Source organism: Emydura macquarii, unplaced genomic scaffold (genome assembly GCF_026122565.2).
Source record: "Emydura macquarii macquarii isolate MOO-44397 ecotype Brisbane River unplaced genomic scaffold, CSIRO-AGI_Emac_v2 contig_2636, whole genome shotgun sequence".
NCBI lineage: Eukaryota > Metazoa > Chordata > Testudines > Chelidae > Emydura > Emydura macquarii.
In genome coordinates this window covers 7225597-7242334 of record NW_027132773.1, presented here as the reverse complement: position 1 = coordinate 7242334, position 16738 = coordinate 7225597, and the positions used below count along the sequence as shown (strand labels likewise).

The 16738-nt window shown below is 38.9% G+C and overlaps 1 protein-coding gene across 8 annotated transcripts in view; it reads left to right on the top strand.

Moving 5' to 3' along the window:
- USP15 (ubiquitin specific peptidase 15) overlaps nt 1-16738 on the top strand; it is a 124567-nt gene that overhangs the window by 11361 nt on the left and 96468 nt on the right. For all 8 annotated transcript variants that reach the window (XR_010922842.1, XR_010922843.1, XR_010922845.1 and 5 more), the window contains exon 2: nt 15479-15606. Coding sequence is in view for 5 of the 8 variants with exons in the window: in XM_067564125.1 (XP_067420226.1) it covers nt 15479-15606 (128 nt within the window). In the remaining 3 variants the exon portion in view is untranslated. The remainder of the gene's footprint in view (nt 1-15478; nt 15607-16738) is intronic.

The following is a 16738-nucleotide window of genomic DNA, read 5'->3' as shown; positions in this document are numbered from 1 at the left end:
CGCTTGTTGAAAGCATTTGAAAAGGGGGTGCTACTGGGATTTATGCCAAAAGGCTTAAGGACTCCATGTTGTGTTCAGCCTCTGGAATGGCAGCAAGTAGAAGTGACCAGAATCTTGTTAATTACTACTCTGTTGTTTGATGACGTATGAGCATTAGTAGAGGTATGGAAGTGGGCTGTAGATTCAGGAAAACAGCACTTTTTCAGTTTGTATTTGATTCACATTTATGTGGTTATGCTCACAACCTAGAAACTTTAAATTCATAGAATCATAGAATTGGAAGGGACCTCAGGTGGTCATCCAGTCCAAACCCCTGCTCAGAGCAGGACTAACTCAGCTAAATAATCCCAGCAAGGGTTTTATCAAGCCGCAGCTTAAAAACCTCTAAAGATGGAGATTCCACCACCTCCCTAGGTAACCCATTCCAGTGCTTCACCACCCTCCTAGTGAAAAACTTTTTCCTAATGTCCAGCGTAGACCTCCCCCCCTGCAACTTGAGACCATTGCTCCTTGTTCTGTCGTCTACCACCACTGAGAACAGCCTAGCTCCATCTTCCCTGTAACCTCCTTTCAGGTAGTTAAAGGCTGCTATCAAATCCCCCCTCATTCTTCTCCTCTGCAGGCTAACCAAGCCTAGTTACTTCAGCCTCTCCTCATAAATCCTGTGCTCCAGCCCCCTAATCATTTTTGTTGCCCTCCGCTGGACTCTCTCCAACTTGTCTACATCCTTTTTGTAGTGGGGGGCCCAAAACTGGACACAATACTCCCAAATGTGGCCTCACCAATGCTGAATAAGGGGAATGATCACTTCCAGTGGTCTGCTGGCAATGCTCCTACTAATGCAGCCCAATATACTATTAGCCTTCTTGGCAACCAGGGCACACTGCTGACTCATATCCAGCTTCTTATCCACTGTAACCCCCAGGTCCTTTTCTGCAGAACTGCTGCCCAGCTCGTCAGTCCCCAGTCTGTAGCTTGCATGGGATTCTTCCGTCCTAAGTGCAGGACTCTGCACTTGTCCTTGTTGAACCTCATCAGATTTCTTTTGGCCCAATCCTCCAGTTTGTTTAGGTCCTTCTGTATCCTATCCTTCCAGGGTATCTACCACTCCTCCCAGCTTAGTGTCATCTGAGGGTGCAATCTACCTCATCCTCCAGGTCATTGATGAAGATGTTGAACAAAACCGTCCCCAGGACCGATCCCTGGAGCACTCCGCTTGTGACCGGCTGCCAGCTAGACATGGAGCCATTGATCACTACTCGTTGAGCCCTATACTCTAGCCAGTTCTCTATCCATTTTATAGTCCATTCATCCAACCCATACTACTTTAACTTGCTGATAAGAATTCTGTGAGAGACCGTATCAAAAGCTTTGCTAAAGTCAAGGTATATCACGTCCACTGCTTTCCCCACATCCACAGAGCCAGTCACCTCTTCATAGAAAGCAATCAGGTTGGTCAGGCATGACTTTCCCTTGGTGAATCTGTTGACTGTTCCTGATCACCTTCCTCTCTTCCAAGTGCCTTAAAATGGATTCCTTGAGGACCTGCTCCATGATTTTTCCAGGGATTGAGGTAAGGCTGACTGGTCTGTAGTTCCCCGGATCCTCTTTCCTCCCTTTCTTAAAGAGGGGCCCTATATTTGCTTTTTTCCAGTCATCAGGGACCTCCCCCAATTGCCATGAGCTTTCAAAGATAATAGCCAATGGTTCTGAAATCACCTCAGCCAACTCCTTCAGCACTCTCGGGTGCATTGCATCCGGCCCCATGGACTTGTGTATGTCCAATCTTTCTAAATAGTCTTGGACCTGTTCCTTCAGCACTGCGGGATGTTCACTTCCTTCCCATTCTGTGCCGCCCAGTGCAGGAGTCTGGGAGCTGACCTTGTCTGTGAAGACAGAGGCAAAAAAGGCATTGAGTACCTCAACTTTCTCCACATCCTCTGTCACTAGGTTGCCTCCCCCATTCTGTAAGGGGCCCACACTTTCCCTAATCGTCCTCTTGTTGGTAACATACCTGTAGAAACCCTTCTTGTTCCCCTTCACGTCCCTTGCTAGCTGCAACACTAATTGTGCTTTGGCTTTCCTGATTTCATTCCTGCACATTCGAGCAGTATTTTTATAATCCTCCCTAGTCATCTGACCAAACTTCCACTTCCTGTAAGCTTCTTTTCTGTGTTTAAGTTCACCAAAGATATCTTTGTTAAGCTAAGCTGGACGCCTACCATATTTGCTATTCTTTCTGCACATCGGGATGGTTTGTTCTTGTGCCCTCAATAAGGTTTCTTTAAAATACAGCCAGTTCTCTTGGATTCCTTTCCCCCTCATATTATCCTCCCAGGGGATCCTGCCCATCAGCTCCCTGAGGGAGTCAAAAAGTCTGCTTTTTTGAAGTCCATGGTCCGTATCCTGCTGTTCTTTCTTCCTTTTGTCAGGATCCTGAACTCGAACAACTCATGGTGACTGCTGCCTAGGTTGCCACCCACTTCTACTTCCCCTACCAAATCTTCTCTGTTTGTGAGCAGCAGGTCAAGAGAAGCACAGCCCCAGTTGGTTGCTCCACCACTTGCACCAGGAAGTTGTCTGCAACACTTTCCAAAAACTTCCTGGATTGTTTGTGCTCTGCTGTATTGCTCTTCCAGCAGATGTCCGGGTGATTGAAGTCCCCTATGAGAATCAGGTCCTGTGAACTGGAAACTTTCCCTGGTTGACCAAAGAAAGCCTCATCTACCTTGTCCTCCTGGTCTGGTGGTCTATAACAGACACCCACCACGGCATCACCCTTATTGTTCTTGCTTCTAAGCTTAACCCAGAGACTCTCAACTGGCTTACCTCCAGTTTCATACTGGAGCTCAGAGCGAAAATATTAGAAAATAAATCTTAAATTCAGTAGAAATTGGTGGCATAGGCCCTCTCTAGAAAGAGAGCTTATTCATGTGGTCTAGTGGTTTTTTTTTTTTTTTTTTTTTTTCACATCTTTATTATTAAAACGGTAAGTGAAACTCATTTTGGAGAGAGACTGTATTTGTTGAAATATTTTTGCCCCAAATGGCCTTCATTTTGATAATTTCAGTCAGTTGTTGAGTAAGGTGTATACTGTGTACACATCTCTGTTTTCCATATATTCTCAGCTCTGCATTGTGAAGAGGAAGCTGAAAACAACTGGTTTAGCAATCTGTGGCCTGCAGACTCTGGCTAAGGGATCCATGAAAGGTGACTATGAAAATGAAGTTTCAGATCCCAGAAAAGGCATTCTGTATTTTGATTAATAAAAAGCAGGATGGATAAAAATAAATGATTTAAAAAAAAAATCAATCAGATTTTTTATTTAAATATGATTTTTAATTTTTTTACCAGTAAAATACTAAATTTCTCTCTCCTTTAAAACAGAACACCTACAATTAAATCTCATCACAAACATGCAAAACCTATACTTAGTCTCATAAAAATGAATTAATGACTCTAGTCTGTCCAGCCAAACTACCAGCTCTTGCTTCTTGAAAGCTCTGAGCTTTCAGATTTTGTTTCTCAGCAGACTAAAATTACATGTACAAAGAAAGATACAAGCTGGATAGGATTGTTGTTCTGTGCTTTTCTGGTGGTGAAGCTTGGCCACCCAAGGCAGAGGAGTTAGTTAAGACACTGTCTTTAAGATAGAGATAAAGAACAGAGGCAGAGTAGAAAGAAACAGTGGAGTGGCCTTGAAAGCAAAAGGGAAGACGTTATTCAGTACACACACAGCTTCCTATATTCCCCCACACTTCTTTTCTGTAGCAAAAGTATCATGGCTTTTGGGTGTAAGAGAGACCCTATCTGAGAATACTCTGAAGAAATTCCTTCCCTGGGTAAAAAAGGAAGGGTCAGGTGTAAGCAGTGCAAGAAGAAGATACAGGACCTAGTTGCAAGAATGAAACATCATAATGAAAACTGCTTATTGGGAGAAAATGATGTGGATGAAGATGTGGATATGTTTGAAGAACAATGTGGATCAACTGCTTAGTAACTTGCAAAGTGAATTATTTAATGCATTATTCTTCAAGACTCTCTAGGAGAAGACTGCTGCTGCAAATGTGAAACATTTATGTAACATTTAGGATTAGCTTATTAAAATATAAGTGCTATTGTGTTTTGTGTGTGATTTAGTTTTTAGCACTCCTAATGTCAAGCTGCAGATGCAGCAGTACACAGGTAATGAGTATTATGTACTATTACCTAAATTAATAAAAATCAAGTTTTCTAAAAAATTACACAATATACCCTCCTACATGTTGTAAAATGCTGTATTGAGTTGCCTTGATTTAAATCAATCCACCCTGATAAAAAGTATGTGAATGCCCCCACCTACAGGTCAAAACCCAGAAATGTTATCTTTACCATAAAAGCCTGCAGTTTTTAGCAGTGTTTCTTACACTGCGTCAAATGCCAGGCCCAGCAAATACAACATCTGTAGTTGAATCTTGTTCAGTTTTCAGTCGAAGACTTTTATGATAGGAGTCTGCAGACCACAGGCTGAATTTCCACACAGGTCCACACCTCCATTTTAAATTTTGTAGGGGTCCACAACTGAAACAAGGCTGAAAACACTGTGCTAAACTCACCAGTGAAAGTATTTGCAAGAAAAGATAACATATGGAACTTGCTTACTTGACTTCTAAAGAAGATTTTTAGTGCTCAGAAAAGATGTCTGTGTTGGAGGTGCATGTTCTTTATTCATGGATCACATATTACATTGGTTGTGGCTGTACAAGCTTCTCCTCATGACCTGAAGACGGGGATGCATTTCTGTGGGTGAAAGTATAATTAAATCTCCGTCCATTAAATTTTTTGGCTCTCTGAAGACTTTTCAAAACAAGTGCAAATGTAGTACGTGCTGTGACTGTAGTCTTGCGGTGCTTCTGATACACTGGGAACAAGCTGAAAGTCTTTGACAGGGTTACTGGCCTAATGGATGAGGTTGGGGGGGAAGCAGTAGATGTTGTTGGAGAAAATAAATGGGATTTTATGGGAGACACCTAAGCCTCCCACCAACAATCAAAAAGGTAAGTGTCCAGGTCACCCTTCCCCATATATCATCGGAGTAGTCAGGTGGATAAATACCAAAACTCAGAATAAAGCAAAACAAGGAACAATTTATTCAGGGGGTAAATAACAAATGAGGGGTCACTCGGGGATTTAACAAGGTGGAGCTTAACTCCAGATTCTTTGCCAACTTAAACTTAAGCTACCCAGGCCCAAAATTAATATGAACTACTCAAGGTCTTTCTTCACCCTCCTGGGGCGCTTTCACGACTCTCAGGGTGATGAGCCAGGAACTCAAGATCTGCTGATGGAGTCAGGAACTGATGCAGGTAGATATGTGAATTTTCTTGTGGGGGGGCTATCCGTGATGCTCTTCCTAGAGGCTTCTCTTCTTTTCTTCTTCCGGTGAACTCCTGTGCATGACGACACCTTGCCACCTCTAGGGCAGACAGCCCCAAGCTGTCTGGCTCACTACAATTTATAGAATCCTGTTGCCAGACAGATCACACTCCTTCCAACCTTTCCTTTCCCGCCTTTTTCACAGAAAGGGCATGAACCACTGGGGATGAAGACCTCCAAGATGGAGTCCTAGTTGTTCTTTTGTCATTTCAAAATGGTGACCAGCTTAAACATTTTACTTAATTAACATAATTTCCACACAGGTGATTTTATCCATAAGGAATAGGGAACATAACACAAGGGTATTCTCAACCCATCGATGTGCTATATCTTGATTTTAGTGAGGCTTTTGCCACAGTCTGACATGACATTCTCATACGCAACCATGGTATTTGAGTGCACCTTTTCCAATATTTTCAACCTTACTGGAAAAAGTAGTATTTCATTTATCATTTAAGAACAGGTGTTTATAGAGATACAAGATTGTCATAATTCAAAGCTTTACTTGAAAATTATTGTACTGCTTCATATTACAACCATGAATTAACTTGCAAGTACTAAGCTTCAGAGCTAAAGCATGATGCTTGTAAATGCTCCTCTGTCAGGATAATTCTCCTGTTTTATTTATATTTCACAGAAAAGGGCTTCAGAGATGCATGCTGCCAAACTGTGATACAGATTTATCAGAAAGAACATTAACCGATTTCAGTGAAGTTTTGTAGTTGTCAACTGAATTTTTATTGTGTTGTAGAAAATATAAATTGTAGACTGTTGTGTTGTAATCAGTAAAACTGACTTTGAAAAAAATTGACTGAATCATCAGTATTTGTGCACACTAGAAAATTCTCTGCGATTAATATTTCCTTGTTTTTGAACGTTGGGATCATTTATTACAAATTTGGTCAGTTGCATATGGGAGACAAATAAATTCTCTGCTTTGAATGGAGTTTCCCAGTTGCACACATGATCTAAAGCGATTTAATGTGGTCATACATATCCCTGAGTTGTTTTCAAACTTCCAAATGCATGTTCACCAGACTAAGGTATTATGTCTCCCAAATGATCATTGTGAGGATTTGATAATTGAACTGTTGTATTCTCTGAGTTACAATCAATCAAAAACTTAAAGCATTTCAAGCAAACTGCTACTCTATAACTTGTATGGTTGAACAGAGGACTGTGCTTTTATTGGTTTAGTGTACCTACTATTATGCATGGTGGTAGTAGTAGTAGTATTTATATTGTGGTTGTGCCCAAAATGTGCTAGGCATTCATAGGAATATACAGTTCCTGAACCAAAAAGCATCAAAGGGATACAAGCAAAGTGAACAGAGAATTCATGTTTCATTAATTACAGATCTTTTTTTTTTTTTTTTTTTTTTATTTTTAAGGTTAAACTCATTATATTTCCCTTTTTCTGTGCATCCTGTTCATCTTCACTTCCAGTACCCTTGTGCCCTACCATTGTAACATTTAACTTTTACCTAAGTATAAACCTTGGGTTCTGGAAAAACCCAGTTATTTCTTATTTTCAAGGAAAAAATCCAATTGTGTGCTTTTTAGTTTTCATTTTTTGCCACACAGACTATAACACTTTAAAATTTTTATAAATGTTTTAGCATTACAATTTTAATTTTACAGATTTAAATTAAGTGGAAGGCTGTACAGATTCTTCATGTGTATAAGTTCAAACAGGAAGGGCAATGCATTGAAACTAGAGAGAATTTTGGCTAGTAGGTAAAATTAACTGCCATTGGATGTTGAAGAAAGAAGAGTTGGTAGATTTGTGAATTATTGGGGAGCTCTTTATTGGAAACTAGAAAATTTGGTACGGGTACTAGATAACCTGCATCTGTTTAAAAGTGGTAGTGAATCTTTTCAGTATTCATAGTTTTGAACTCACTGTGTTTGTCAGTCAAACTGAAGTAAACCTGAAAGCTGCTGAGAATACTGCAAGAAGGCGGTTAGTGTTCAGTGATTACCAAGCATTGGTGTAAGCATCACTCAAGATCCTTAAAGATGAAGGAAGTGGTTGGAAATAAAGGTTTGAATAAACTAAACTAATGAATCCAGATAATATTTCTAAAATAAAATATTGAGATTTTAAATAGCAAGATTGAGGTCGCTCTAGCTCTTCAAGCTTTGGTCAGCCCAGCTGTGTGAAGTCTTTCAGGGTATGTCTACACTGGAATTAAAAACCTGTGACTGGCCCATGCCAGTTGGTGAACTCCTGAGCCACAAACAGAGGCAGCTAACAGAGTTTCGGAGGGAGCTTGGACAGGGAGAGTGAGAGGCTTTCCTTCCACCTTCAGTAATACATGTGATATCAAGGTAGCCAGCAGTGGAACCGTCATGGTGATCTGCAATGGATGTGCCATATTCTCTTTCTGGCCTGAAGTCAGAAGGGATTTCCTGTGCATGAAGTGTAAGTTGGTGGCTTTGCTGGAAGAAAAGATTCTGAGATTGGCAGGGCAAGCTGAGATGGTACTAACAATCAAAGAAGCTGTTGAGTTCCTAGATAGCCAGATTTGGGAAACATCAGTACCACAGGTTCAAGGAAGAATGGAGCTAGCCACAAAGAATCAATGAGAGAGGATATTAAAGAGAAGGCCTCACAGTTCATAACCACCAGAAGCAAGAGGACCCAGCAGCATTTTATACGGGTGGAGACAGATGAGGATAGTCAGACTATGGCCATCAGAGAGAAGAGAAGCAGGAGGAATTCCACACAGCTAGAAGTTTCAAATTGATACCAGTTCCTTAGCATGGACTATGGAAGATGCCTTTCAAGATCGAGCCGGTTCAAGGGAATGGAGAGATGTACAGGACACATGAATGGATGGTAGCTCGGCCCAACCTGTAAGAAAATTAGGCTTACCCACAAAGAATTCTCTAACGATCTAATAAACACAGACAATCCTTATAGGAGATTCAATACTCCGAAGAATCAAAAGAACATTCCGCAAGGAACATGTGAATATGAGGACAGTGTGCGGCCTTCCCAGAGCCAAGACATTAGACATCACTCTAAAGATTGAATAGGCTTCTGAAGTTGATCCTTGAAGGCAATGGTCCACTGGTGATGGTTCATATCCCATGACTGAATGTCATTTGTGCTGATATCTCACAGATGATAGATGATTTTAGGGAATTTGGAAGTCTGTTGAAGAAAAACGTCCAAGCCATGTTCTCTGAGATCCTTCCTGTCCCATGACAAAAGAAAGTCAAAGGATTATGGAAGTGACTGCTGGCTAGGTAAGTGAAGGGCTTTGGTTCTGTGGAAGATTGATCCACCTTCTCTGGGAGGAAGGGGCTATTATAGTTTGGATAACCTCCATCTGAGAAGAAGGGGAGACCAATCGCCTCAGGGACAGGCTGGCTAGAGTAGTCAAAAGGGGGTTAAAATAGTACCAAGTGGGAAGTTATGAGCACTCAGCACAAAATTGAGATGTTGAGTACAAAATTATCAAGGAATCAAAGGACGTGAAGAGAATTTCCTCTACCCCAATGCAAGGAGTTTAGGTAACAAACAGGAGGAATTGGAATTGCTCATTATCTAGCTGGTATTACTGAAACCTGATGGGATGAATCATACAATTGGAATTTTAAAGTCAATGATTAGAACTAAGGTTAAGATTGTCATGCTTATTTTTAGTAAAAATCAGGGACAGGTCACAGACAATAAATAAAAATTCATGGAAGCCTGTGACCTGTCCCTGATTTTTACTAAAAATAACTGTGACAAAATGGGGCTAACGGGGAAGGACAGAAATCCGAGGGGGGAGGGATGAGAGTCTGCTGTGTAAAGGGGGGTCCAGCACCCACTATGGGGAGGAGCTGCCTGGGACCCCCACTGCCACAGGTGGTGACTGAGAACTGCAGAGTCCCACGAGCTGATAGCTTCAGCAGTTGAAAATATGTCACAGGTCTCTGAAAGTCACTGAATCCGAGACTTCCGTGATATAATCTTATCCTTATCCTATTTAGGAAGGATTGATTGGGCAAAAGGGGAGGGGTAGTGGCACTCTTTGTCAAAAATGGCATTACCTATTTCCGAGTCACTGATAACTCAGAAGAAAATAATCTTGAATGCTTATGGTTCAATGTAAGATAAGCACAAGATGGGGTACTACTTATCGGCTACAGACCACTAAATCACACTAGGAAACAGGATGGCCGCTTCCTTATGTGGCTGTCTACAATGTGTAGAAGAAAAAGCTGAATGATCATGGGAGCCTTGATTTTGAGTGTGGTGTGCTGGAGGTCTCATGCTGCCGGTACTAAAACATCCCTAGAATTTCTAAACATAGGTGACAATTTCCTAATTCAAAGAACGTTGCAGCCAACAGAAGGGAATTTTATATTAGACTTTATCCTAACAGATTAAGAGGAACTGATCAGACCTAAAAATTAATGGTATCTTAGGTAGTAAAGTCCAGACCAGTAATTTCATATATATTTATATATACTTGCTTCAATTGGGAAGAATTTTATCAGAAAAATGACTGATGATAATTGGGAATCATTTTAGAACATCTTATTAGATACCAAAAAGCCACAGTCAAGGAAGAAGGATGTGCTGGTTTAAAAAAAAAAAAAAATGGTTTAGAGGAGAAATGAGAGCACATGTAAAATAATACTATCATTTTAATTTATTTTGTTAATAAATAACAAATAGGAAAGGGTAAATTGATAGTAATTAATATATATTAATTTATATTTTATATATTAATTAATTAATTTATATTAATTACTAAGTTAAGAATTGTAGAAATTGATAAGGGAAGGGAGGGGACATAAGGAGAAATCTATGGCCAGCGAGTTAAGGACAATGAGGAGTTTTTAAAATATATTAGGAACAAAAATAATCCTCCTGACAATGATATTGGTCCATTACTAGATGGAGTTAATAGAATTATCGATGATAATGCAGAAGAGACAGAAGTTTTCAATATATATTTATTTTGTATTTGGGGGCAAAACAGATGATAGTCTCATTATATGTTGATGACAGCACTCTTTCTATTCCACTAGTTTCACTGGAGGATGATAAGCAGAAGTTACTGAAGTTAGACATTTTTAAATTGCATTCAAGAGTTTTACAAGGATTGGCTGACAGTTAGAAACTATTTGCTAAAATCCTCCTCCAGGGCTGATCTACAGGAAAGGTAACTTACTGCTGTAGTTCGAGAGAGAATTCTCTGCTTGGGATCTGAAAGTACGGGATTCATATTTTGATGACCTATGTGGGGTCCTAATGGTTGCATTTGATAGAATTTATTTTCCAGATTTTTTTTTAATGGTTATTGTGCACCATTAGAAAGCATCCTTTAAAACAGATTTTATAGTTTCAAATCCCTATAATCTGTAAACTGTGGCACTATATACAACAAAATATAGGTATTCCACTTGGGTCATTTGTCACACTTTTGATTGCTGTTGGCACACACTGGCAGATTTGAAGGTTGAAAGCTAAGCTAGCACAAAATGAGTAATTTAAACAAACTACTTAAGTACTTTAGCCTGGGTTATACTGCGAGATAAATTCAACTTTCAGGTCCATTACTAAATGCTACAGCGAAAATTTAAGGGAGGATTAAAAGAAACATGGATACTAATGCGTGATGGCTGGTTGAACAGAAGTGACCTGGTAACATACAGTGGAAGAATGCATTCCTACTGTTGCATTCTACATGTAAAAAGAGAACTATAGAATGTTGTATCCACGTTGCTAAAGATGCTACCCAAGAATGCAGAAAGATTAGTGAGGTCTCTGCCATTTATTCATATAACAAGTTCTTTCTTCCATTTTATTTTTAAGTACAGTTATCCTATAGGCTGGACATATGGGTTTTCAGCACACTATTTAAACCTTGTTGAGAAAAAGTGCTGCCTAAGACAGTCTCAAACCATATTGAAGAACTTCAAAAAATTTCTACAGCCATCTGTATCATGGACTAGAAAAAGAGGATTTAATGACCCAGTTTTCCAAAGGCTCTTTTTGGAATTCGATATGTGTTTCTGTGTTTACAACTAACTTCCATATCTGATTAAATCTGCACTAATCAGGATGACTTTGACCAAAATATAGCATGCGTTTTACTCAACCAGGGACACTACTGAAGGATAATACACTTAAGAAAGCAACTGATGGGGGCTTCATGGGACTTAGAAATTACTATGGCTGACACTACAGTTGCAGTTTTGGTTGAAAGTTGGCTTGATCTAATGAAAAATAAAACTTGTCACACAAAGGCAAAACAAAACAAAAAAATGAGCCAACGTGAATTATCCCAAATCCAGAGGTTATTGTTTCAACCTGGACCTGGAAGAAGAGACTGAAGTCTGGTGGAGAGGGTAATCAGAGTTGATTATTTTACTCGCATTTTAAATTCAGATTCCAGATTTCTGTTCCAATCTGTTTATGAAGTAGGTCATCATAACTTGTTGCCCCAAAATGGTGGGAAAACGCAGAAGACAGGACAGCTGAATTCAGAACTGTCAATTTTTAAAAGACCTGAGTTCTTGTTTGGCCAGCCCAGCATTGATTAAATGTTTTTTAGCACATTCAGCTTGGTCTTGGTAACAGGCGAGGTTCTGAAAAAGCCAAGAATTTGCTTGGAGTGTACAGATACCTAACAAATGCAAAAAGAATGGTAAGCTTTAAAGTAGTCAATAGACTGGGGGACTCGTGTTGCATATGTGTTTTACTTACATGCTTTTCATTTTGGACAATGTTTTTATGTTTGAGTAAATAGGTATACAAAAGGGCAGTGGGTTTGGGTACCAGCTCAGGATAATGTACTGTTTATAGGAAATGTGGGGAACGAAGCAGGGAGAGAGATTTGATTAAATTGACAAAAAGGCTCTCAAAGCTGACATTACTGGTGGAGCGGTGCTGGAATGATCAAAATCCCCAAAGACCAGGGTGGAAAAGTAGAATGGAGTTATGGTGGGCCTTTAAGGGTCTGTCTACACTGTATTTTGAAACCCATGGTTGGCCCGGGGAAAAGGGCCGTTTAATTGCAGTGTAGACACAGAGCCTGAGCTCTGGGACCCCGTGTCGGCACGGGAGGGTCCCAGAACTCATGCTCCAGCCTGAGCCGGAATGTCTCTGATATTCATGTGGCTTTAGAACAAGTTAACAAGTCTAAAGGAGACAGTAATAGATATACCATTTCTCTTGGTAAAATGTAACCATAGTGCACCAGGGGCACAGACTTTGCTAGATAACATAGTAGTTGGGTGAACTTGAGAGCCCTGACCACCTCCTATATATATTTCTAAGCATATACCTCTAAAAGCACTTACTTATGGTGATCCTGACCAAATCTTATGCTGGAAAATCGGGATACCTTTGCTGTAAACTGAAGAATTTATCAGCCTTAACTTTCGTATTTCATCACAAATTTAATTGTGTAGTTGTAATGTTACGTTAACTTTTTCAATTGTAATTGTAGTAAAGATGTAGTTGAAAGCTACTAGTAGTGAATATAACTGAGTGCTTTAATGCATAACTAGTGCATGTTTTATCCAGTATGTTATAGACACAGAATTGTTATTTCAGCTTCAATTGCTTCAGTTGTTCATTGTGGTAGACACATTGTTTACTGGCAAACATTTAGTAGTGTGGTGGAGTTTCTCCAAAATTTCAAAGCTAGTCTGGTATTTGGTTTCTCATCTGAACTTTTAAAAATCAGTCCCACCCATTATTTTACTGTTGGATAGTACTTGATAAAATACTTCAAAGAAGTAAATGCATAAAATTAAAAATCAAGCCTGGATAAAGTTGTGTGTGTTGCCACTGTTTTTAAGATGGTGATTTTTAATAGTTAAAGCTTTTGGTTTACAGCTTTACTACTGTTTGAGCCTTAAAGCTAAGGCTTTTGCAACAATGCTGAAATTAAAGATTTGATCCTTTTGACCTGTTGACCACATAAATGAGCCTGAAAATATCAGTTCAGTTCCTGAAATAGACTAAAGAAGTGAGGCATTCTCTTAATTCTTCCAGTGTAGTGATAAAACAAGGTTTCTTTTGCAGAAGTTACTGAAATGGGGGGAGGGGGGATAAGTTTATTGGACTCATTGGCAGGACTTGTAACTTAATGTTGAACGATACATTAGGCAGACTTTATTAGAACTAAAATTGAATGGTGTCTAAAATGTATTCAACAATGTGTTTGATGTCAGAGTACAGAATATATATGCACATATTTTAAAACGAAACTGTGCATCTTTGTGATTATACATATACTTTCACTCTGATTTATACAGATTTTTTTCTTGTGCAGTTGGTATTGTAAACTTATTAATTTTAAAAAAGATGGGAGGAATCAAGCAGACTGCACTATGAAATAAGTCAGTTATGGAGGGACTAATATTTTTTTATCTTGTGCCACCATCTATTTAAAATTGTTTTGTTTTTGGCCAGTTGCATGAATTCCTCCTTGGAGGAAAAAATAAATTTCTTAGGTCTTTTAAAACTATAAAATGATTCTTTAATGATATTTGGGAATTGCATCAAGTGGGAAAAACTCAAGCTAACAGTTGTAATGTATTGCATTTGTGTAGTAATGCCTGACACTTCCACTCTCTGCAGAACTGCCACATTTTTCAACTGACTGTACTATGGGTCTGATTCTCATTCCACTCAAGTCCGTGGGAATTTTGCCTTTACTTCATTAGGAGAAAAAAGGGCTCTTTGTGAAGGAGTTTAGATTAGAAGTTTTGATCTTTACAGTTTATATAGAAGTCTTTGCTCTTAAGTGTTACATCTAAAGGTAAACCTTTATTTAAAAAGCCTAACTTGCATTATATGCTTTTCAAGGCAGATTCCAGATCTCTGTTCTCTGAGGGATTATTCACCAGAGCACTTGTCTGAAAAGTAGAGGTGGAGTTAATGTGGGTTTTAATATCTTTTAAGGAACCTCTTCTTTTTAAAAAGACAATTTTGGCATTATTTACTGCAACAAACTGATTCTTAAAATGCTAGTTTTATTTACTTTTGAGTTTACTGACACTTGAATGCCTTTTTTCCGGTTGTTTTGAGGATAATTACAGGAAATATAGTTTCCTGATTTCTTATGTATACTAATAGTCTTGATGAAAAGGGTGAACAAGTAATAACTCCTATTCTCACAAGTTCAGGTTTTAAAAAGAGTATTTTATTTATTAATATGTTAAGCCAGGACTACATGAAAAACTTTCATTGGTATAGCAATGTCACTAAGAGATGTAAGGTGAGTTTTTTTGCATCATTTCTATACTGTCCAAAGTACTAATGTTCATTCTTGAACTTCATGGCCTGATATGATTATCGCAGGACAAGACGACAACAACAACAAAAACCGTACTGTAGACAGTTATACTAGCATAAAAGTACTTTTGCTTGTATACAGTATGTTTTGCTCATTGAATCAATATACTTATAATAGCAAAAGCACTTTTGAGTCATTATAAGTGTACCAGCAAACCTATTCTATCATATAGAACTGGGTTTAATCTTATCTGAGTTTCCAGTCTTACTGCTGAAATGAGCTGCTCAATTTTTGTGCTAAATAATTAAATAATGGAAGTTTGTTTAAAACTTGGCATTCTTTGACTTCTGTTATGCTATATTGGTAGCCATACAAAATCCTACTTGCCCAGCATGAATAACTCATAAATAGTCGAGAAAAGTTACTTGATGGTAAGAGTAATTTTGTACCTGTTTCAATAAATTTGTCTGTTTTGTAAGGCTACTATATTGAAGTGTTTTCGTAAGAAGATATTTTGCAATACTATAAAGAGATGCTGTTAACTTATAAATAACACCTGTATCTGAAAATTTGAACGTGCCATTGTAATGTTTAATATTACTAAACTTAAAAGAGATTAGGGGGCCTCAGAAGTGATTCGGAGGGAGACTTTGGATATCTGCAAGCACTTTTAAATATATATATGCACACAAGTTTTCAAATTGATGGCCCTTAAGTCAGAGTAATTCACCACACGCATCTATTGTACAAAGTACTAGACCCATGCTTCAGATTTTTCTAATAATTATCTGTTTCCCCTTTTCAAGGTATCTAGTGGATAGTCGCTGGTTCAAACAGTGGAAAAAATATGTTGGGTTTGACAGCTGGGACAAATACCAGATGGGAGATCAGAATGTGTACCCTGGTCCCATTGATAATTCAGGACTTCTCAAAGGTAATGTATTAATGTATACCTGTAATAAAGATATAAACTTAAACTTTTAGTTCAATAATGATTGTTCTTATTGATACAATTTTAATCTGTTGAAGTAACAAATCCTATTTTGTATTCCGTAAACAATTTAATATATGTCTTTGGTAAACTGTTTTTGTAATTGAAGGTAATCTTCATTAGAATTTAGTTTAATGTAAACATTTTGTTCAGGTAGTGATAGGGTACAGATATCTTTAATGATTTATTACAGTTCATAAATTGCATTATAATACTAGCTCTGGCCTCTGTTATGCTAATATCAATATTTGATGATTCTTTTATTTGATGATTGATGGTTCTTTTAATTTTCTGTCTGATGGTCTTAAGAATAGCTTTTGAGTCAGCCACGGGAGTTGATGAACTCAGTGCAAGTTCACAAATATTAGCCCTGTTTGTATGCAGAAGTTGCACTGCTTTAACAAAAAACATTTTTTAAACAAGTGCAAAATGCTGTGTGTACACTCTAGTTTAAAACAGGCTTATTTCATTTTGCTTAAGTTGATTCCTAATTGACTTAAGCAAAACTGAAGTGTTAAGGCACTGGCACTGGCATAAACTAAATTGTGTTAAATTACACCTTGAGGTTATGTCTACGCTACATACTACTTGCAGCAGTGTTTAGGGTACATGTTGCTACAAGCTGCAGTGAAAAGCCTGTTGCGTACACACTGCGGTGTGTAGCTACATGTGTCAGTGAAAGACTCCGGCGGGGGGGGGACAATGGCAAATAGCTTCAGCAGCTCTCTGCTGCCAAAGTCTTTCACTGTGGCGAGGAAGGGCACTGGTAGTGGGGAAATGGTGAGCCTTCCCAAGCATTCCCAAACCCCTGCCGGTAGAGAGGAGCCAGCAGATTCTTTCCTCGCTGCCCCTGTGGTGGGGAAGGGCTCCAACGGCAGGGAGCTGGCAGAGCCTTTCATCCATGCCAGAGTGTTTCCCTGCAGCAGGGAAAAGCTCTGCAATGGAGAGCTGCTCAAGCTTTTCCCCACTGCCTCCCCTTGTCAGAACTTTGCTCTGTTGACAGCCTTTTCCTTCAGAGGGGAAAGGCTCTAGCAGTGGGGATGTTACACTGCTTAAAATAGCAGTGTAGACAGGG